The sequence below is a fragment of the Oncorhynchus masou genome, chromosome 13 (assembly GCF_036934945.1).
Source record: "Oncorhynchus masou masou isolate Uvic2021 chromosome 13, UVic_Omas_1.1, whole genome shotgun sequence".
NCBI lineage: Eukaryota > Metazoa > Chordata > Actinopteri > Salmoniformes > Salmonidae > Oncorhynchus > Oncorhynchus masou.
In genome coordinates this window covers 63,392,286-63,414,208 of record NC_088224.1, presented here as the reverse complement: position 1 = coordinate 63,414,208, position 21,923 = coordinate 63,392,286, and the positions used below count along the sequence as shown (strand labels likewise).

The window sequence follows — 21,923 nt, the reverse complement described above, 5'->3', positions numbered from 1 at the left end:
CTTCCCCTCAAGTCTTCTAGTGCAACATGTCCCATTTAGGGTTACAGAATATTTCATTAATGAGTCAAGTTATAGTATTCAAAGACTGGTTATAAAGATTTATTCACTTCATCAGTAAAAAAAAGACAGAATAGATTAAAGCCATGGTTTTATATACATGGTGTGAAAGAACAGTAAACCGGAAAGAGAAATGCATGTTTATACATCTTACTATGAGTGGCTGAGGGAGAAACCAGAGTCACTGCTGTTCTAAACTGAGATTGGCTCTTTGAAGACAATGGTTTTAGGGTTGATTCCCACGCTTTTGGTGGTGTTGTGGGTTTTGTAGATGCCGATCAGACGGTCAGCAATCTCAAACATGTTGTTCCTCAGGGAGATGATGATGAACTGAGCGTTCTTGGTTTGCTCCTGGAGAGAGAGGGAGTAGGGACATAAATTAACATTCAATCATCAAATGATAAATCAAAGGCTGTAAATCTCAAGTATCATGTTTTTCCTGTGGTTATGTGAGTCAAGCTCTTTTAAAAAAGTGGCCTGGGAAGAATTAACCACCAACCGCCTAGACAGGAAAAAAAAACAATGGACAAACATGCTGCCAACAGAGGGCTTTGCAAAACAGGGGATTTGTCACAATAGGCTGTACACCTTAGCACAGCTCCTTCAATCTCCCATTACACAACACTAACGATTAACATAGATGGGCTGACCCCATGTCCCTCACTGAGTCAACTAGGAGTAGAATGGCAATTTACTATTCAAAGCTGTTGCATGTGAAATACTCACATAAATGTAACAGGCCACGATGGAAACATTCTTGAAGTCCAGGGCTGCATCAATCTCATCCATGAAGTAGAGAGGCGTGGGCTTGAAGTGGTGCAGAGCAAACACCAGGGCCAGAGAGCTTAGGGTCTTCTCTCCTCCAGACAGGTTGAAAATCTTCTTCCAGCTCTTCTTAGGGGGACGCACACTGTGGCCATGGACAGAGACAAGAGAATGAGCCAGAGTCATTCATACATTTAACAAATACAACAATAAAATTAGGATAAAGGGGAAACCAGGTTGGAAATAGGTCAATTTCATATATCATGGATACAAATGTTATAAACAATGGGATGGGCCAGTGTCTGCTGACCTGAACATGATGCCCTCAGAGAATGGGTCCAGGCTGTCGACTAGCTCCAGCTCAGCGTCACCCCCTAGCGTCAGCATCTGGTAGTTCTCCTTCAGCTTGTTGGTGATGATGTTGAAGCCAGCCATGAACTCGTTGAGTCTCTGCTTGCGCAGGTCCTCACAGCCACGCTTGAAGTTGTCTCTCTCTGTGGTGATCTCATCCAACTCAGCCACACGCTTCAGGTACAGTTCCTCCTACAGAAGATTGAAAACAGTTATTTTCATTTGTACTGGTCCCCCATCATTGTGTTTACTTGATAGCTACCTACACAAATAGCTAGCTAGAACAAAGTGTTAATAAGGTAAATTCATTAAAAAGATTAAAAGCAATACAAATAAAAGTTCTCCAGTAGGCATCTACATGACTCAACGATTACTTTACTCTTAAGAGGGAAAGAAACTTGTGCACACAAGAGTAAAAACATTGTGGCAAGGTGCTTGGTTAGACCTGCATTGCTTGCGGTTTGGGGTTTTAGGCTGGGTTTCTGTACAGCACTTTGTGACATCGGCTGATGTAAAAAGGGCTTTATAAATACATTTGATTGATTGACCAAGAGAGAGCTGGGTGTGTACCTTCTTCTTGTACTCTGCGATGGCTCCCAGGTTGGGCTTCATCTGGGCACAGCGGGCCTCCATGAGGGAGATCTGGTTGGTGATGACGTCAGGCCCCTTGATGGCCGCCAGGTCAGCAGGGGTCAGCGCGGGCAGCGCCTCCGCTAGTTTGTCCTCAATGGCATGAAGGGAAAGCTTAGAGGCCTGGGGAGGACAGGACATGGATGGTCAGTCCTAGCTCTGAATTTGCAGATAGCTACTTGATGGAAAATGTACTTACCATGACTGATATGTGGCTGTCCCACCTAGCTATCTTAAGATGAATGAACCAACTAAGTCACCCTGGATAAGAACATCTAAATGACTAAAATATAAATAGCAGAAGAGGAAAAATATATGGGTCTGTCTGTCAGATGATACCAGGTAATGCAACTAGCAGGATGGTTGGTAGACCTCTAGAAGCACCAAACCAAGCGTGAATCTCACATGCGCACAAAACACAAGGCCCTGCCACCCACCTCTCTCTGCCAGTGTTTGATCTTGTTGGTGTGTTCGGTGATGGAGGTGTCTATCTGCTCCACTCGGAGGCGAACGCCGAGGGACTCCTCCTGCAGAGCGTGCTCTTGCTCCTGCAGGACCTTGATCTCCCTCAACACCCCTTGGTGCTGCTCCTGCACCTCCGGCAGTGCCGCCTCAGCCTCCTGGCAGGCTTTCATGATCTCCCCAGCCTCCTCCTCCAGCCTCGTCAGATGCTCCGTCAGGTCTACCAGGCTCTTCTCATTTTCCACCAGCTCCCCCTCCAGGCGACTTACACCCCCTTCACACTTCTTCAGGTTACTGTGGGGAAGGAGGGGAGCAGCAGCCATTAGGGAAAAGCTCAGATAAGCCCAGAGTCACAACCAGAAGTCTTTGCCCGATGGGAGCTGAATGTGCGCGCACACGTGTATAGACACTTACCGCCCTGCGGTCTTGATGGCCACCTGGGCCTTGGTGATGGCTGAGGAGCAGTCGTCCAGCTCCTTGTTGACCTTGTCCAGTTTGTCCTGCTGGGCCTTAAGCTTGTGGCTGTTGATATCCACAATGAGGGTGTGGAGCCTCTTCACCTCAGCCTCCACCTTCCCTGCCTTACTTGAGGCTGCCTCAAAGTCTGAGAGAGAGAAGGAGGGGCAGAGGGAAAGTGGGAGAGAGGTGGGAAATAATTTATTTATATGCAAGACAGGAGCGGGGTTAAGCCTCAAAGGTCTAGTGGGGGCAAGTGTAAATTAGGGGTGTGCTGAGTAATCAGACAAAATCAGTATCGTAACGCATATAGAGAATCTTCTGAATATGACATGACCTTTTCAGCTGCCTGCACACATTCACCATTACTCAGTGTGGAGAAGGGTGCAACTGCATTTGGGAATTCCTGCATCTACAGGAATCCTTCTTTATACTTCTATTGGTCAATTTTTAAACTATGACTCCAGTACATAGGCGGGAGACAGTGGCGCTCCAGTACAGTTTGGTAGGTGCGTGCGAAGGACACTGCCAGCTAGCCCAAAAGGAGGACTCCAGTACACAGCAAGCGGGAACGTCACTGTGCTAGATGGCTAACAAGCAAGCTAGCTAGCACAGCATCACCCCCACCGGCTGTGTACCGGAGTAGACACAGCTGGGGCTGTGTACCGGAGTAGACACAGGTGGGGCTGTGTACCGGAGTAGACACAGGTGGGGCTGTGTACCGGAGTAGACACAGGTGGGGCTGTGTACCGGAGTAGACACAGGTGGGGCTGTGTACCGGAGTAGACACAGGTGGGGCTGTGTACCGGAGTAGACACAGGTGGGGCTGTGTACCGGAGTAGACACAGGTGGGGCTGTGTACCGGAGTAGACACAGGTGGGGCTGTGTACCGGAGTAGACACAGGTGGGGCTGTGTACCGGAGTAGACACAGGTGGGGCTGTGTACCGGAGTAGACACAGGTGGGGCTGTGTACCGGAGTAGACACAGGTGGGGCTGTGTACCGGAGTAGACACAGGTGGGGCTGTGTACCGGAGTAGACACAGGTGGGGCTGTGTACCGGAGTAGACACAGGTGGGGCTGTGTACCGGAGTAGACACAGGTGGGGCTGTGTACCGGAGTAGACACAGGTGGGGCTGTGTACCGGAGTAGACACAGGTGGGGCTGTGTACCGGAGTAGACACAGGTGGGGCTGTGTACCGGAGTAGACACAGGTGGGGCTGTGTACCGGAGTAGACACAGGTGGGGCTGTGTACCGGAGTAGACACAGGTGGGGCTGTGTACCGGAGTAGACACAGGTGGGGCTGTGTACCGGAGTAGACACAGGTGGGGCTGTGTACCGGAGTAGACACAGGTGGGGCTGTGTACCGGAGTAGACAGGGCTGTGTCCCTCACCCCCACCTGTCGGGCACTGTTTTCCCACAGTTCTGTTATCGACGGTGAGGGCAGGTGTCCAGCAGGCGGGAGCGAAGGACCTTGTCTACTGGTACACAACAGGCAGGGACGGGGTGTACATGAAGGAACCAATGGGATGTTTGAGAGGGGCGTTCCTGCAGATGCCTAACTCTATTGGCGAGTTCGGCTGTCTAAAGAAATCTGTGGGGTGTAGGTTGAGCAGTGTCAGGAGAGAAAGGTTTTGCTCTTTTCGAAAGTGAAACAATTACACGGGGCAAGCAAATACTCTAAATCTGTCTGGAATAAATGCAGGCAGCAGTAGCCAGCCATGCATTATTTAATCAGCCTATTTCATAGATCATTTAATAGGACTAAGTTAGTAAATCATGTGCATTTTCAGCAGTTGGGATAATTGATTTGAACAACGTGTCAATGAGTGAAGGAGTATCGCGATGCACTGAGTGATAGCGCAGTAAAGAGTACTTGGGTTACAGGCTTTACCGGCATTTAAAGCGCAAGTCCGGGTTTTCCGATCACAAGTAAATACAATTACGAGTATCAAGTGTGATAAAACGGATACAAGTATGATGAGATGTGCACATCCCTAGTTGTATGTACCAGTTGTCTCCGCAGCAAACCCATGAGAGAGAATGTGGAGTCAGACTGGGGTTCACTGTGGCAAAGCTCAAATTGAGCCAGATCATTGTCCTGAAGACTGGAACTGACACAGAGTGTAGCCTGCAATTTAGTAACTTCAACTTCATAAAGTTAGTTGGGTTTCAAAGTTCTCACCTTTCTGGAAGTCCTTCAGGCTCTTCTCCAACTGTTTCTGTTGTTTCTTGTCAGGGGCAGCTGCCTGGACATTGGCCTCCAGCTCTTTAATCTGAGGCTTCAGGTGAGCCTCCTGCTCTGCCAAGCTCTGAGCAAAGAAACACACACGGTCAACCACAGCGTCACCTGCAATCACCAGCCTCCAGTGTTGTAGTACTCTCAACTCAAGTCTCGATTTTCATGACTGTTGATGTGGACTCGCCTTCCCGTGACATGTATTTGCACGTGGACTCGATAGGCTACCATGATAAGCAGAATATTAGCAGCATTGGGTGCACAGAGCAGTGAGGGTTTGGTTGTCTAGGCGAAGGGAGCAAGCGATGAGTGTGGGCGACAGGCAAGCTCCACCTCCAATCATAAGCTACACATCGCGCAAGAGACTATTGCTTCCCTGTAATCACTAGTCACCAGCCTACTATTTAGCTTTACCTGGTTAAGAAATAAACTGCTTTACGAAAATGAAAACCAAAGCATTGAGTTTAAAAGTAAAACAGTCTTTCCCCTGCATCCCATGGCCAGGTTCTGACAAGTCTCCCTTCACTTTTCAGGAAATGAAAAAGAAAAAACTAACTACAAAAATATCAGTCAATTACAAAAAGTACCTGAGCGCCTGTTACAATTATTGCAAGTAATAATCTGGTCAATCTGACAGGAGCAATAGCCAATTCCATCTAGAGAACATTTACCCCATCAAAACATTACTGATTTGACATAACTATTGAACATTAGGCCTAAAATCAAAAAATGTGTATGAGCCTGTGTCTGAAGGACTTCTGGGTTTCATAGGCTATTGCATATGGCAGGCAATTATGACCATTAGGCAACAGGAGAAATCTTTGCATTACTTCCATTCTCACATTAAAATCTTCCGCCAATAGTTGTTGCTGGGCACATTTCTTCTACCAAATCAAGAGGGGCTCATCTGTTAAGACGAGCATCGAGCCAGCACAAAGAACAAACTCCATAACCAAAATACGTCCAAATCACTAGTTTTGCTTTCCAAAGTTTTCCTGCAGATAGCGCAGTGAGTGGCGCAATGTCAAATAAGTAACAGAAAAATAAAGACGGGAACTAACTGCAAAGTAAATATTTATTAAAAATGACTTCAGCCATAGGGACTCGTGACACGACTCAGGCGTTTAGTTGCTCGACTACAACACTGCCAGCCTTACATACATTCAGCTTTACCTAAACAAGTCTGATGAACAAGAATTACACCAACGTCGAATACATTTCATATCTGTATTGTGTATATAACCTGCATGCTGTTGGTGTATTTCTCCAGGGTGTTCTTCATGTCTCTGAGCTGCTGTCTGAGTCGCTGGACTTTCTCCTCCAGCTGCAGCTTCCTCTCCTGGCAGCCCTGCAGCTGCACCACATTCTCATTCAGCTTGCTCTCCATACGGTCCAGCTGACACAAAAAGACAGTAGGTCATTAACCACAACAGAGCTTAAAGTGAGCCATAGCAGTGATTGGAGGTCAGAGAAAGCTCTAGAAGAGTGTCCAGAAGATCTCCCACCTCCTGCTGGGTGACCTCAGTGCCGATGGAGGAGCCCATCCTGCCCCGCATCACTCTCCCTCCACCTCCAGTCATGGTGCCTGAGACGGGACAGAGCATAGTGTCAGACATGTCATCCATATAGACCATCTATAGAGAAACACTGAGAAGAGATGAGCTCCAGCTCACTCGGTCTACCCACCAGCCATCTCTATGATCTGTCCCTGCATGGTGACCACCCTCCAGCGCTTGTCCTTCTGGAAGGCAAGCCGTGTTGCCTGCTCCAGGTCCTTGGCTACCAGGGTGTCCCTCAGGGCAAAGTAGAATGCTGGCTTCATACTCTCATCCTGCACCCGCACCATGTCAAACAGACGGGGGATGTTCTCTGGGGTGGAGATGGGCCCCATCTTATTCTCCCACACCTTCATCTGAGACAGGAAGAGATCCAAGTGTTAGCTACAATGTGGGACATACAAAACTCTTGGGGCAAAAAAAAAACTATTGTAGGGTGTTACATTTGAGTGTAAAGGCTTTGTACCAGTTGTCCCCGCAGCAAACCCATGACAGAGAATGCCTGGTGGAGTCAAACTGGGGTTCACTGGAGCAAAGCTCAAATTGAGCCAGATCATTGTCCTGAAGAATTGAACTGACAGAGTGAAAAACCTCCTTTATCAACCATGCATTAGCACAAATCTATGAGTAAACCATACGTGGGATCATTTCCACACAATATGAATGTTTGCTTGACAGTGTGTGTGTTAATTGAGGCACAGCCATGACCATCTGGGAATTCATGCAACATATCTTGACAGGCTAGCTATAATCATAATATGACCACAGTGTATTTGTTAGAATAATAAATCCATATAAAGTGAAGTTACAGGCATGTGTGAAAGTGACACCATTGTTGAAATACTATAGAAGACTGAGAACAGGAAATTGAATGAGAGAAGGCTGATATTGCTCGGTTAGAAAATTTGTCACACGCTGCACTCCGCAGAGCACATTTTTAGAGAGAGGTGGGATTTAAAAATAAAAACAAATTGACAGTCCAGATTGGCTTATCAGATCTCATCTCCCAAAACCACATTTTTTGCGAGGATTTGAGACCTGCTTTAAAAAGGAAAATGCATGCCATTCCGGTGCAGATCTAAGCACTATCCACCCTCAGGGTTTTGGCAACGGGCACTTTTCAACGGGAGCTTGCCAATCGGCATCACAGCCCTGGATGAGCCCATGTGTTGGATGCAATCGTCAGCAAAACACACCATCGCACCAGAGGTTGAAGTCAAGAGGGGTTTCTTTGATATGATGCCATCAATGGGTTCCCAAATACGAACGGAGCAGTAGATGGCCCACATGGGCATAAAAATAAACCATCCCAAAATGATTTCAACTATGTGAACAGAAGGTTGACACTTAAAGGGCAGGTAATAGGTTACGTGATGCGCAGAAGCTGCTGCGGCCAGGTGGGACGCACATCTCGTTCATTCTGCAGAACAGAAATGTTGGTCTAAACACTTCCAGGAGGGAGCTGTTGATGATGGATGGCATATTGGTGAGTGTTACCTATATTTGCCATTGCCAAAGCAACTTCATTGTCGTAATGGTCCTTTCTTTATAGCCATGTCTTCATTTTTACTGGTTAAACTGAACGAGCCAAAGAAAGCTTTTTTGTTGTACTCTGACTAGCACCCCCATTTCAATCTCTGAAAAATAAAAATCTAAACTTTTTTTTTTTGGGTTGCGCTATTGTATTTTAAGGTACAACATTGTATATTCCCCACAGGCATTAGAGGGATGATTTTGACCATATGGTTAATTACAGGCTTTTCAAAATTCAAATAGCCAAGGTTGTGCACAATTACTGAGAACAATTGGTATTTATCAGTGGTTCTCTCCTATCGGTGTGCATGATGCTTGTAGGATTGTTTGATAAAATCACACTTTCTTTGCGTACGAACATTCTAAATTCCGTTCGTAAGTAGTATTTTAGAATAGTTTCTACGCAATATTGATAAAGGAGGCCCCAGGTGTTTGAGTTGTCCTCACCTTGTCCAGGCCAATAAAGGTGGCCACACCGATATTCTGGGCCTTGAGGAAGTTGACACATTTCTGGGCCGTGTCGATGCTGTCCACCAGGATGTTGTCCAGAGAGCCACAGCTGGATGAGATGGCGATGTCATACTTCTCATCGATGGCCCCAAGGTCACCCTGAAGGGACAAGAACAGTCTCACTGAGTGTGTAGAAGGGTGTGTGCATCTCTCAGCTGCCACATGTGTCAAACTCATTCCACAGAGTGCCTAGTGTCTGCCGGTTTTTGCCCCTCCCTTGTACTTGATTGATGAATTAGGGTCACTGATTAGTAAGGAACTCCCCTCACCTGGTTGTCTATGTCAGAGGTTCCCAAACTTTTTTTTACTCAGGCCCCCCTACCAGCATTAGGGAAAATCCACCCCGGCACACCACGTCTATTTCCATGAGCACTTCTCATGCCACAAACTGTTCACACCCCTCGTTGGCGGAGTGAACCTTTTGCAGGTTTAAAGCTTATTTCATGCAATTCCACACATTTTCTCTGCACCGCATGACAATGTGTCCGTTTTAAAGCACATTTTCTTGCAATTCTATAAAATGTTGCCATGTCTAATGTTAAGTCATGTGATATGAGTGACAAACATTACAACAAAATCTATGGGCTAAAACATCTAGCCAAAAAGCTTTAGCTGACATGAGCTAGTTGATCTGGACATTTCGGACAAGTTACAGTATAAATAGTGCTAAGTTCTGCAATAACAGGAAAACTGCTGATGCACTACCCAATTTCAAAATTGCATTCCCCCACTAGGGGGTATGACCCACAGTTTGAGAACCACTGGTCTAGGTTTTAATTGCATGTAAAAAAACATTATGGAATGAGGTTGACACCGCTGGTGTAGTCTATACATGCACATGGTCCTCACTAGTCGTCCCAGTATGCCGGAGATCTTGCCGCTCCTCTTCTGCTGCATGAGGGCGTCCAGCACCTTCCCCCGGCTGCGGTTTGAGGATAGGGAGCTTTTGGCCTCCTCCACCTTCTGCCTCAAGTCCCTCACCAGCTCCCTGGCCTGTCCGTCTGCTTGCAGCAGCTGCTCCAGCTCTGCCTCATCCTGGAACAGACAGAAATATATGGTCAACACTGGTAGCACACGGTTATCCAGAAACCTGAAATGCATGCATCTTACTGCGACAAATCCCATAGTCCACCCCTAACCTTATGAACCCACTCAACGCTCAAGACCCTCCCACACACACCAACGTACCTTCTTGAGCTCCTGCTCACACTGGGGTATGTTGACCTGCAGCTCTTTGATGGCGGTGCGGCGGTCTCGCAGCGTGTCGGTGGTGGTCTGCAGGGACTGCTTGGCCGTGTTTAGCTGGGTCACAGCGGTGTTGTGGCGACTCAGGTAGATGTCCAGCTCAGACTGGGCCACGTCCTGACAGGAGCGTGTCTCGTTCACAGCCTTACTCAGCCCCATCAGCTCCTTTTCCTTAGTCTGGGGACAGAATCAGAGGAATAATAGCCACTTATGTGATCAGAAATCATAGAATACCAAGGGGAAAGGGATATCAGTCAAATTCAATTAATCCGGAATAGTGTTTCCTACTTCAAATGAGTAAGCAATTCCTGATCATGAAAGACACCCACCTCCTTCTCCTGCTGCAGGCCGCTGGTCTCTTCCTTCAGACTCGCCATCACTTCCTTCAGTTTCTCCTCCTCCTTCCCCTTCTGTTTCTCCAACTCCTCCCTGCGCGCAGACGCCTCAGAGATGGCCTTCTCACTGCTGGCCGGCACGTTACGCACCTCCTCCAGCTGACCGAGAGGAAAGATGAGACTCTAGGTGAGATACAACCTTAAGCCAGGAAAGACCAAAATATACAACTAGCAAACAATTAGGAGCACCTCCATCAGACTGGAAGGCAGTCTGACCCGCACCCCTCTCCAGTGGGCAGGGTGGTGAGCGGGAGTAGAGGAGGCCAAGCTAGCAGGGTTAACTGTTGGTGAAGAGTGAATGTGGCTGCTGGTAGTGTTACAGAAGGCCATACTTCACTACCACACTGCAGAACACGGCTCCCCAGAGACCTGCTCTGCTCTACCCGGCCTCCACAACCCAACACCACACTGCCAAATCACAGCCACTGGTGCTGTATCATACATGCTGCAGAACAGGGGGAGAGAAAAGACAGACTTGGAGTATATTGAGTGTGTGAGTGGAGAGAGAGCAAAAAGGGAGCCCATGGAGAGAAAAGAGCATGGGAGAAAGCAAGAGAGGCAGCAGAGCGCCAAGCAGTCATGCCTTGGAGGGGTTCGTGTTTTGAGTTCACAACCCCCTAGTGGCCAACTGGAGGAGTTTCTCTTTAAATAAATCAGGTATACCAGAAACTTCATCAATCCATTTTAATCTCAGCAATGTAACTATTTTTTTTCTAGGGGGACCTCATGACAGAAAATCTATTAAAAAAATCTATTCAATAGTGTGATGCACACCGTCGCCCACCCAGAGCCAATCCCAAGCAAGTTACTGGAATAAAAATGAACATGCTTGTTTTTGTGACATTGATGCAAGTAAAAAATAAAATGTGTAATTACACAATATGGCAATTACTAATAAGGTCATCTGTAAATCCCTGCGCAATGCCTTCTCCGGGTCTCAGCACAACAGGCCTTGTGTTTGTATAGGGAGGGAAATTGTATTACGAGTGGCCGTGTTTCGCTTTGGCCAGGTGACAAAATAAACAGAATAAAAGTGAAGTGTCAGGTCATTGGTGCTGGCCTGTCTTGAGAGGACAGAGCACCATTGTGTTTGTTTAAGAGTATGACCTGTAAGTTATGTAGCACATTCGCCACAACCACAGCCTCCTAAAGTATCGATTTGGAGAGCCGCCATAAGCTACACCTACACACAGAGATGGCCTAATATGATAAATGGTAAACGTTACAATACCACCCCCACCCCCCAAATGGAATCACTGAAGCCCCAATTACAGAGACCGGAATTATGTTCTCAGCAAAAGGAACACATGCACACCTTATCCTTGTCCTTCTCCAGTTGTTTCTGTAGTTTCTTGGTCTTACTCTTGGTGTGCTTCAGTTTCTCTCGGACCTCCACATCCTGCAGGTCCAGCTGGGTAAACTTCTCCTTCTGGCCCTCAATGTACTTGGTCAGCTTGCCTTGTTTCCTGAGAGAAATCACACAACATGGACATTATGGCAATCAAACAAATTACTGCTAATTTTGCTTTTCTGTATTGCTGGTCACCAGCAGGTCTATGAACATTCTCCATTTCATAACATTATTGCACTGAAGACTGACAGTCACTTTACGACTATATTGTGTTAATCAATTTGTCCTTTTGATATCAATTTCCATGTAAGCAACAAAAGCCATAAATAACAAATGAAAAATACAAAGCCTACTTCTCCACGTTTTTCAGGTCTCGGTTCTTCTTCTCCATTTCCTCAGCGATGTTGTTGTTTTTCTCTGTGAGTTCCTTGGTGTCATCTTGGATCCTCTGCTTCTCCTCCTCTTTATTTGCCACTCTCTTCTGGAGGTCATGGCTGACAACAAAGAAACAATCACACTCTGGTCAACCAGGACATATGAACTCTAAAAAGTTACCATCTGTGTTAACTGCATCCAACTATAGCAACCCTTCCTCCCAGATTCTTTCAAACCTGATTTCTTGTTAGTAAAAAAACCCACTAAATATAGCAAGCCTCTGTGTGGTTGTAATACTCACACATAGTACTGGCAGAGCTGGCTCTTTTGTTTGAAAATATCATTCTCCAGAGTGAGGAACTCCACGGCTGTGTTCTTCTCTCCCTCCAGAGCAGTCTTCTCCTTCTCCACCATTTTGACCCTGTTTAGCTGGAAAACAAACAGTCTGTAAAATGATACAACAGGAAGACAGAGGCTATAGCACTTGGACTTAAACATTCATGCTGAATTGTCATAAGATCAATCCCTGAATACATAGGAGTTAACTTTTGTTCCTTCTCAGGCGTGCTTAGAATTTTGTTTTGTACTGATTGACCATGCCTGACATTCATTGATAAATTAAAGCTAAACCCTGAGCTTTCCCAACAAGTACAATTTTACTCCAGTCTAAGGTTAATTTGGCTTCAGTACCAAAATTATGCCCTTTTTATTCAGTCAAATTGCATATGTGATTTGGTCAAATACAGAGTAAAAGGAAAAGACATAACTCGGATAAAGGCAGTAGTGTGATAGAATCCTAAACTGCACAATGCCACCCTTAGTCTAATAAGATGAGGACAGTCAAAACGGGTCATGCCTCAACACAGCATTTGACCCTGTGTATGTGGTATTGCCATTTTTCTTTTTTTTACTGTGACATCTACTGCAGGTGTTGCGTTAACAAAGGATACTACATTTTTCACAGAGAAAAGGAAAGCTGCAACGCATATTTTATTTATCTTGCTGCGTTTGGAAACGCAGATCTAAAATGCTTCTTATTGTAAATTCTGCTCTGCTTCAGTCAGGTTTCGTTCCAAATCATGAATGTAAAAGGACTGAGCATTAAATGAAGAAATTTGGGCTCCAGTTTCACTTCACCACTTGGATGAAATATCTTTGCTCTCTTCTTGCCCAATCAAATTCCACCATTCACAAACCGACATTGGATCACCAGACAGCACTCTGAGTGATGTGTACTTTTCTCTGGTAGTTTACCAAGTTAAAATGCAAGACTAACTAGGAAATGTAGATGGCTATATCCTTTCTATGATAAACATCTGAAATGACGGCTATACATTGTTTTTGCAAAAAAACACCTTGCTTTTTCCATTGTAAAGTAATTTACTTGTCTGTTAGCGTTGCACTTGTTCTCATCTGATGGAAAAAAATAAAAAGCTATTTTCTGCTGAATGTGTTGCACTAATGTATTTTGTGTAAAGAAAAATTATTAGTTGCACCCCCCCCCCCCCAAAAAACCCACCTGGCTTTCAATATAAAATTTCAGGTGATATGGTTTAAAATGCAGATTTATTTTTTTATGGTCTCCATTATGAAAATGCAGATTTCTGAATACTAAAGAGACCTCTGACTCAGTGGTGGACAAAGTACCCAATTGTCATAATTAATAGAAAATTACTCAAGTAAAAGACACCCAGTAAAATATCATGAGTAAAAATATTAGTTTTTAAATATACTTAAGTATCAAAAGTAAATGTAATTACTAAAATGTGCTTAAGTATCAAAAGTATGAATCATTTCTAAATTTCTTATATTAAGCAAACCATTAGGCACATTTTTATTTATTTACAGATAGCCAGGGGTACACTCAGACATAATTTACAAACGAAGCATTTGTGTTTAGTGAGTCCGCAAGATCAGAGGCAGTAGGGATGACCTCTTCATAATTATGGGAATTGGACCATTTTCTGTCCTGCAAAGCATTCAAAATGTAACAAGTACTTTTGGGTGTCAGGGAAAGTGTACAGAGTAAAAAGCACAATTTTCTTAAGGAATGTAACTGTCAAAAATATTAATAGTAAAGATAGTCCCCAAAAACAACTTAAGTACTTTAAAGTATTTTTACACCACTGCTCTGACAACTGTAAAGCTGCATGAACCATAAAGACTAAATCATGTTACCCATGGAAAATAATAAAATATGTTCAAGTAATAAAAACAATCAAAAGACTGATCAATTAGTTAATACACTACAGTACAGGGAGAAACATGTTTTTTTTTTTTTGCAAACAGGCCTAATTAGTGATGTGATAGTGTAGCCTGCAAGAGATTTACTGAACCGGCTGGCTTCAACCGACATCCAGTATTTCACTTCAAATTAATTGCTACCCTGTTAACCTGGCTGGCACACTGTAGCTCCAACACCATACGAGTGACATATTGTTATTTGGGTACTGCAATACAAATAAATATACTAACAAAATCTGGTAATTATCAGCCAAACTTCACCCCCTGCTCACATAATTACTAACACATTTCTAATAAAATCTCATTTGGGGCTGTCCATCAAACGCCTTCGATTTAAAATCCTGTTCATCCTGGTCTTATTTCTTCGCTCACTCCCCTATTAAAAAATAATCATTAAATGACTGATTGCATTGCAATCGTTTTTGGCACAACAATCAAAAAATGTAACAAACAAGCATGAGGGATTAGCCTAGACACAGCGATCTCTGAGTAGAGGGTTGTGTGTGTGTGTAAGGGGTGGAGGGATAATTTGCTGCCTTGTAAGGAGAGGCAGGTGTCAGGCCAGGGGCATTCAGCTTGGCCAAGACACAGCATACCTCACAGTGAAACAGCCCCCAAACACACCCTATACACCCCCACAGCAGAAACCATCAATTTCAAAAAGTAAAAACATGTAAAAAAATAAAATAATAATAATTTATACAAATACAACAAAGGGATTAATGTCTTGTTACTGGGGTTGTTTCTCACCTTCTCTCCCCTCTGCTCATTGAGGAGCTCCACGCGGCGGCTCAGGGTGTGGATGGGCTGCTTCAGACGGCAGGAGCCAATGATGTCCTCAAGGTATTCCAGCATGCCCTCGTCATGCTCCGTCTGCCCCTTGGGCTTCATCATGGCTATCTGCTCCACCTCACCCTGACCAATGCACAGGGAGGGAGGGACGCAAGCAAGGACACACGGTATGTTATAATACTGTATAATTTATGGTGGGAAGAAGCTATAACAACCACACACCTTGGATCAATTTTGTGTTCAAGACCACCTGATTCCCATCCTAGAATTGACATGGGTAGATGGGTGGTTTGTCCTTGAAAAGCAATGAGGGGAAAAATACACCCTCCCGCAAGCGAGTTAAAATGCAATTCAAACTAACCTGGGCTAAAACCAGAAAGAGAGCAACTTCTGTGTGAATGTCAAACAGCAATTTTGTTCTTGATGATTTGAAATAAAATGCTTGCTCTGCTCACTAAAGCATTGAGGAAACTTTGCTGGTGTTATGATAACCCCTCATAAAAACACTGTTTTTCAACCTCTCCTTTATGATAATATATCCCTACAGTTTATGGGCAGCCAGTCATATGGGCTTTTTGCAGTACATTTTGGAGTTGTGTGTACTGTACTTCTCACACACCTTCCCAACCCACACACACCAGAGCCTCAAATAATAACTTTCACTGCACATAACTGTACCCACAACACAGACAAACCACTAGCCTACATAAAATGTTTGTTCATATCCATGACAAAATAATGCAAGGCAAAAAGGGAATAACAATCACTTAAACATCATCAATTGGAACCACTACAATAAAAGTTTTACATTTTATGAGGTCAAGAAAGAAATGCATCTGGCAAATGTAACTGGTGCCTGTGTTTTAATAACATTATTCATTTCCTTTCCATGTCATAGACAAGGTGTAGTCCTTGACTTAACAGTCCTTGAAACATTTCTGAAAAACACAAGCCTAAATACTGCCCTACATATTAAAAGATTGACCAATCTTGTTTTAATCCTGTGTTGTGTGTTGAGATCCCCCCCCCCCCACACACACACAATTAAACACAAAAAACTATACATGGGAAAAAAAGCTGACCAGTGCACTAAATAGGCAGCTTCCCCTGAGTGACTTTGGAGAACAAACTAAAGCTTCTTGCCTAAGTCAGAACAACCCTGTCATATTCAATGAGCTCAAAATCACTTAACATTTCAGCAGAGGTGAAGAAAACAGCACAAATCAAGACAGGACAGAACCTACATCTTCTCACAAAATAGATAGATATATCACAACAACTAGTGGTTACCCAATACTCACTAGTCAATAAAAACTAGTAATCTAATTGAGCCAAGAGTTGATAGGTACTAGAAAACCAAAAGTGAATTGTGCAACAAGTAGACTGGCTTGTTCTTCAAACAACCCCTGAACACCACAGGATGTTCCAAAAATGTATTAATAAATAAAAAATATAAATTCAAAAATGTATTAGTTTGGACCATGAGAGACAAAAGCAGCAAATATGACCCAACACAAACAATAAAATGTAATGTCTTTGAAATACACATTGACATTGGCATTACATTCCATGAAAGGTAATTCCAACGAAACCCAAACTGAAGACCTAATCATGCACTCAAATTATAGAAATGAAGAGTGGATGCTTGATCCTGCCACACTGAAGCAGCACAGCTAATATTGGGGTCTATTCTCACACCAATATTTACGTGCTGCTATAGCGTGGCAGGTAAAGGGGGCCCAAACTGACCCGAGTCTCTACTAGACAAATCCAGGAATGTTTGATTTTTCTTAAAATACTAAAGCAGCAAATGATGGTTCGCACCTTTTCAACATTGTTTCAAACCATGATGCGCTGCTATAGCAGTCCAAGTCTTTTTCACACTTTAACAGGTCACTCAGGCATAATACCTGCTTTCCCCTGAGTGAAAGGCTGAGCAGCAAAGCTTTTACAGGATGGGATGTGTGACACAGGAGGGATCAAAGACAAGCTGAAAGGAAAACTAAAAATGAAATATAAAATAAACTACTTAATTACCTGTAAAATCAGAAATCTGTTGTGGTCCAGGTCAATGCCATGGCTACGCAGCAGCGTTCCCACATCTTTAAAAGTGGCCTTCTTGCCATTGATGTGGTAGGACGAGGAATTGTCTTTGCTGGCAGTTCTGGAAACATAGAACTTGCTGTTGGGGATGACTTCGTAGTCATCTCCTTCCTGACTCGGGAGGGAGGGGGGACACACACAAGAAACATCAGTTTTGACCCAGTCTTCAGAACACACTCAGGACAAAAAATGCTTAGCAATACAACCCCCCCAAAGATAGGTAAGTATCCATCTAAAACACAGATATATGAAAGTGAAGCCTCAACCACAGAAATGTTGCTGTTAACAAATAATGGGGTGATAACAAGTAATAATTTAAGATGTATTTAACTTGCACATTTATCAAAAGGTAAGATTCATGTGGTTTATTAACTTCAACTAATTTTGAGACAATAGAAAATAAATTGTCGTCAAGATATGAAGGGAGGCAAAAACAGAATAGCTATAACCTGTTCCCCCCAAGTTTTTAATAGAGAGATAAATACTATGCATATAGGCTTAAAGCTGCAGTGTTAGGAGATTGTTATATTGAATTGACTGGGCTCAAAAAACTGCTGGGCTGCAAAGAGATTATTTTACATTTAATGTCAATTATGTAGTTAATTACCTTACTACACCCCCTGTGGTAGTATAATATGTTTTTAAAATCTGGAAAAGTATTTTCCTACTGCTGCATGTTAATATATACAGTATTCATGGTTTGTACAGAAACGTAGAAACTATTGTCCACCAACATTAATTTAACCACCATTATACGAAAAAAAAAAAAAATCATCCTTCCCTTTGAAGTTCTTATCAACATAAAATCACAAATAAACAAACAATGATGGCAAAGTTTGTAATTTACTTGACTTTCAGCTTTAACTTCAAATGGCTATTCCGAGTCTTTGTTGTAGTCATTAGTGTGAAAACACTAAGCCAAATGCATACAAGTCATTTATAACGAAACCCTAAAAAAAAATAGATTATTTTATCAACGACAAAACAATTCTGCCCCTTTACCCAAATCGCTTTATAAAATGTAATCATTTTGGTACAGCTGACCAAGCATAAGTGTGTGTGTGTGTTACCTTGTCAATAATTTTCTGAAAATGCACTTCCACAGTGCAGCTCTGCACATCCTTGTGTAGGTCAGAGCTGTGAATCAGCACAGAAAGTTTTTTGGATCTGATTTTTTGAGCCCTATAGCCGAACACAAAGAGCATTGAATCTATCACGTTGGACTTCCCACTGCCATTTGGACCAATGATACAGGAAAAGCGCTAGGGAGGGGAGAGAAAGAGAAATTAAGAGGGTGGGGGTAAAAATGTATTCACAATCTGTTCAAATCAAACTAAAACCATATTCACAATCCAATTTTAGACCGATTTGACCATGTAGAAAATGCTGTTGGATTAAAATGGTGGCCCTCTAACCTCAGTGGGTGTATTTAAGAATATATGTTATTTTGCTGCACCTGTGTCCATGATGCAATAAAGAGAGCAACCATCAGATACAATTTGTTAGGGGGGAAGTTAGCAGAAAATCTATTTGTAGCAGACAAGACACAGCTAGATCACCATTAGTGTGAAAGACACAAGCACAAAGCAAAATGGAGGAGTGTGAGATGCTGCAAACTAGGGAGACAACTTTTATCTGGTAAATCTGATCAAATAAAAATAATCAATTAGATTACAACTATCCAAGTACTACTATCACTGAAGATAAAACAAATACAAATAAAAGTTGAGGAATGGCCAACAACCCATACTGATACAATGATTTAGACACAATAAAAACAATTCCTAGTGTCGTAAAAGAGCCAAAACGGGGAGTTGGTATGTTTTTTTCGTACCTTATGAAAAGGGCCCAGAATCTGCTCGCCAGCGTAGGATTTGAAGTTCTGATTAACTATATGTGTTATCATCAAGCGAGGAGAGCCTGGTTCATTGGTCATTGCTGGGGGCGGGGGTGGAGGGATGCTACCAAGAATCTCCTCCAAACTTCGATTATCAACAGCATCGGCACCCTCCCTGGGAGCCGGATCTAGGGCAAAGAGTTGAACTTTTATTTCACAGTGCGATTAATTTCAGGTGGGGACACTGGTGTATGGGGGAGGGGTAGTGAAGCAAAAAAAAACAAACAAACATATAAGCATTATAGAGCTAGTCACAGTGGAGGCATAAAGTCTCCAGGAGAATATCGGATTCTAACTCGCACATTTAATATCTCTGTTCACAAAACTAAATTCTAACAAGAATAGCTGAATCATAAACGAAGGCTTGAAGTGACCCCTTTCACAGACGCTCACATTGAAACGTAAATACACAATATGCACTCACCAACGACAAACAATTCTCATAATATTTCGAACATCTGATTCCAAGTCGTTTCCCCCACACCATAACCTACTTTCCAATCCAAACAAATGAATAAAAATCTAGCTTTGCTACAAATGCACACCGATTACGGTACCATATCACAATGACAAAAAGCTTGGTCTCAAGTCCATTGTTGTGCTCAGTAAAAAAATACAAATAAGCAGTAAAATATGACCATGACAACAGTTTTCGGCCAACAAACGCTCCAACCATAATACTTGCTAAATCGAGAGAAGACATGTCAAATATGGTTATTGTTTTCGGACGAAGATCTCGACAAACCATTCACCAACGTTAAATAACCCAAAAGATATAGAATCATGGTTATGATTTTCTAACATAGAATCGTTCAAAAGCATTAATATCCAAAAATAAATTACCTTGCAAGTTGCGCAGGCTGGAGACAAAAGCACACACGCTACCATTATAATAATCTCAAAAATCACAAGAGACGTTTATTAATGCCTTGCTTACGTTTGAAAAACTAACCAGCAAGCTTCGTGTTATGAATAACACAACTGTGCCAGTTGGACTCAACCATCACGCACTAACATTCAACAAAACACGTTGCCATTGAGTAGACGCGCAAATTATTTAGATACAGACACCAAAACACCCTTTGTTACTTACAATTTGTCGGCGGTGCCTCTTGGCCATTGGAGTTGGCTTCTTTAAGGGGTACGTCCAACTCGTCTTCGGAGTCATCCCGAGGCTGCGACCCTTTCCCACTAGACTTGGAAGCAGTTGAACTTTTCGACGTTTTGGCTGGCATGATTTAGAATCTAAAGATCTAATTCAAATCACAGGAGTAAAAGTTAAATCCAATAGGTGTTCTCTTGTCAATCACCTCTCCACAATTGATAGTCAACGTGAAGCACCCCGTTACCCCCCTCCGTCATTTCCCCATCACAATCGGCCATTTGATCCAACCTATATTCTTTGCTATACTGAGTTACACCGTCAATTATAAAGTTGCAAATAAATGGCCAGTCTGCTGTCTGATAAGACCCCAGATCTAACATTGTTTGTTTTAGTTTCTTTGGTAAATATGTATCGTTTTAAACAAATGTTATTAGTGGATATACACGAGGGTCAGAGAAGCAACCACATTCTCTAATCGGAAATAGAGAATATTTGACAACTGCAATTTAACCCCCCGACGAATAAAAAATAATGAGCTGTCCAACTCGAATCTCTTCTAGTCAAATAACGTGATTATATTGGTCTAAACTGACAACATTCACCAAATTTCACTTCATTATAGAGAAATTAACTGATAAGTTAACGGACAAGTCAAGTGCGTGTAACTAAAAGACAAAAATGGTGACGTTACAGGCTGTCAGTAACGCCAACGGAGCTCAAAAGCAAAGCAAGCGGTACGGAAAACTAGTTAGAAAAAGATGGAGTTAAATGTGCAAAATAAAGTCATAGCACTGAAGTAGCCAATCAGAGTCAGAGTTACTTTATCATTAGCGCCATGTAGGCTGCACTCAGTAGTCCAAGATGACCAGCTTCAATTGAAAGTGTAATGTTTAGTTTATTTGACAGATCGATAGTTATGTCACTACTAATCTACGATAAGGTAGCTACAATCTGGCTCTCTAAATAGCAATATCACTAACGTCACTGTGTGAATAAATGTCACCTGCTGTGTATAAAAACATTTAACTGACTTAACAGTAGTCTTGTGGGGGGGGTTTCGGTAACGTTAGTGTCATGCTTCAGTTGTCCACTTGCAATCTAGTTAGCTAACGTTGCCGTTATACATGGCAAATATTCATCTAGCGAACGTTTACTTAAACTGGGAAGACGTGGAAATAGCTAGTTAATGATACAGTAGATGGCTAACACACTATAGCTCGTTATAGTCTATGTCTGACTATGTCTAGCGTTAGTCGGGTTAGAACACTTCGTGATTGGTTAACTAGTTAATTGTAACTAGCCAGTTGGGCTGTTAGCCATGATTTTCACGTCAACTGTTAGCCACGAACAAATTAACTACTAGATAGCCAACACACAACTAGAGAACAGATGAATAGGGGAACCGGTACTTTGCTTACAAGTTAGATAGCTAGTTAGCTAACGCTACTTTGCACTGGCTCGCAAAGTTAACTGTTTGCTGTCGTCTGATCACTTCAATTTATCCAATTAGCTAACTAACTCAACAACCACATGCATAACCGGCTAAAAGTGCCCACAAACCTGCTGGCAAGTTACTGTAGCTAGTTAACGTTAGTTATGGTTTGATAAACTAGCGAGCTTACTAGCTGTCTTTTAGCTAACTCTTTCGTGTTCAGTTACAATGTCAGTTTTACCTTGCGGACGAAGTTCTTGTTGTAACAATTCCCTCTGTATCACCCTATATTTTCAAAAGGTTATTGGAAAACGGTTCTCGATATCGCAAAGCTAAAAAATAAAGTGATTAAAAGTCAACCCTGTGTCAAATCGTTAGCTCGCTGCAAACTCTCTCTCGTAAATGGCGCCTAAACTCTGTTGTCG

At 43.0% G+C, this 21,923-nt stretch overlaps 1 protein-coding gene across 3 annotated transcripts; it reads right to left on the bottom strand.

Moving 5' to 3' along the window:
• Positions 1-85: 85 nt before the first annotated feature.
• On the bottom strand, positions 86-21,912 carry smc4 (structural maintenance of chromosomes 4). Of its 3 annotated transcripts, none has more exons than XM_064984670.1 (23): positions 21,740-21,912; positions 20,055-20,214; positions 18,899-19,089; positions 18,135-18,326; positions 16,999-17,175; positions 14,920-15,084; positions 12,227-12,354; positions 11,904-12,044; positions 11,515-11,665; positions 10,134-10,298; positions 9,748-9,981; positions 9,409-9,594; positions 8,497-8,658; positions 6,647-6,872; positions 6,466-6,545; positions 6,204-6,356; positions 4,907-5,033; positions 2,680-2,869; positions 2,241-2,559; positions 1,744-1,926; positions 1,133-1,365; positions 784-967; positions 86-408 (listed from the first exon to the last, which is right to left on the bottom strand). In XM_064984670.1, the coding sequence occupies exons 2-23, from the start codon at positions 20,194-20,196 to the stop codon at positions 250-252; spliced, it is 3,888 nt and encodes a 1,295-aa protein (XP_064840742.1). In that variant the 5' UTR covers positions 20,197-20,214; positions 21,740-21,912; the 3' UTR covers positions 86-249. The 3 variants fall into 3 exon arrangements, with proteins under 3 accessions (XP_064840742.1, XP_064840743.1, XP_064840744.1); XM_064984671.1 differs by lacking the exon at positions 21,740-21,912 and adding an exon at positions 20,758-20,795; XM_064984672.1 differs by lacking the exons at positions 20,055-20,214; positions 21,740-21,912 and adding an exon at positions 19,805-19,941.
• Between the last annotated feature and the right edge of the window lie 11 nt (positions 21,913-21,923).

Bases quoted from the DNA above. Each gene is read 5' to 3' on its own strand.
- smc4 (XM_064984670.1), bottom strand. From the start codon at position 20,196: ATGCCAGCCAAAACGTCGAAAAGTTCAACTGCTTCCAAGTCTAGTGGG. The intron at 2,870-4,906 runs GTGAGAACTTTG...TCTCTCTCTCAG, and splicing joins CCTGAAGGACTTCCAGAAAG to ACTTTGAGGCAGCCTCAAGT. The intron at 968-1,132 runs GTCAGCAGACAC...CCATGGCCACAG, and splicing joins TCTGAGGGCATCATGTTCAG to TGTGCGTCCCCCTAAGAAGA.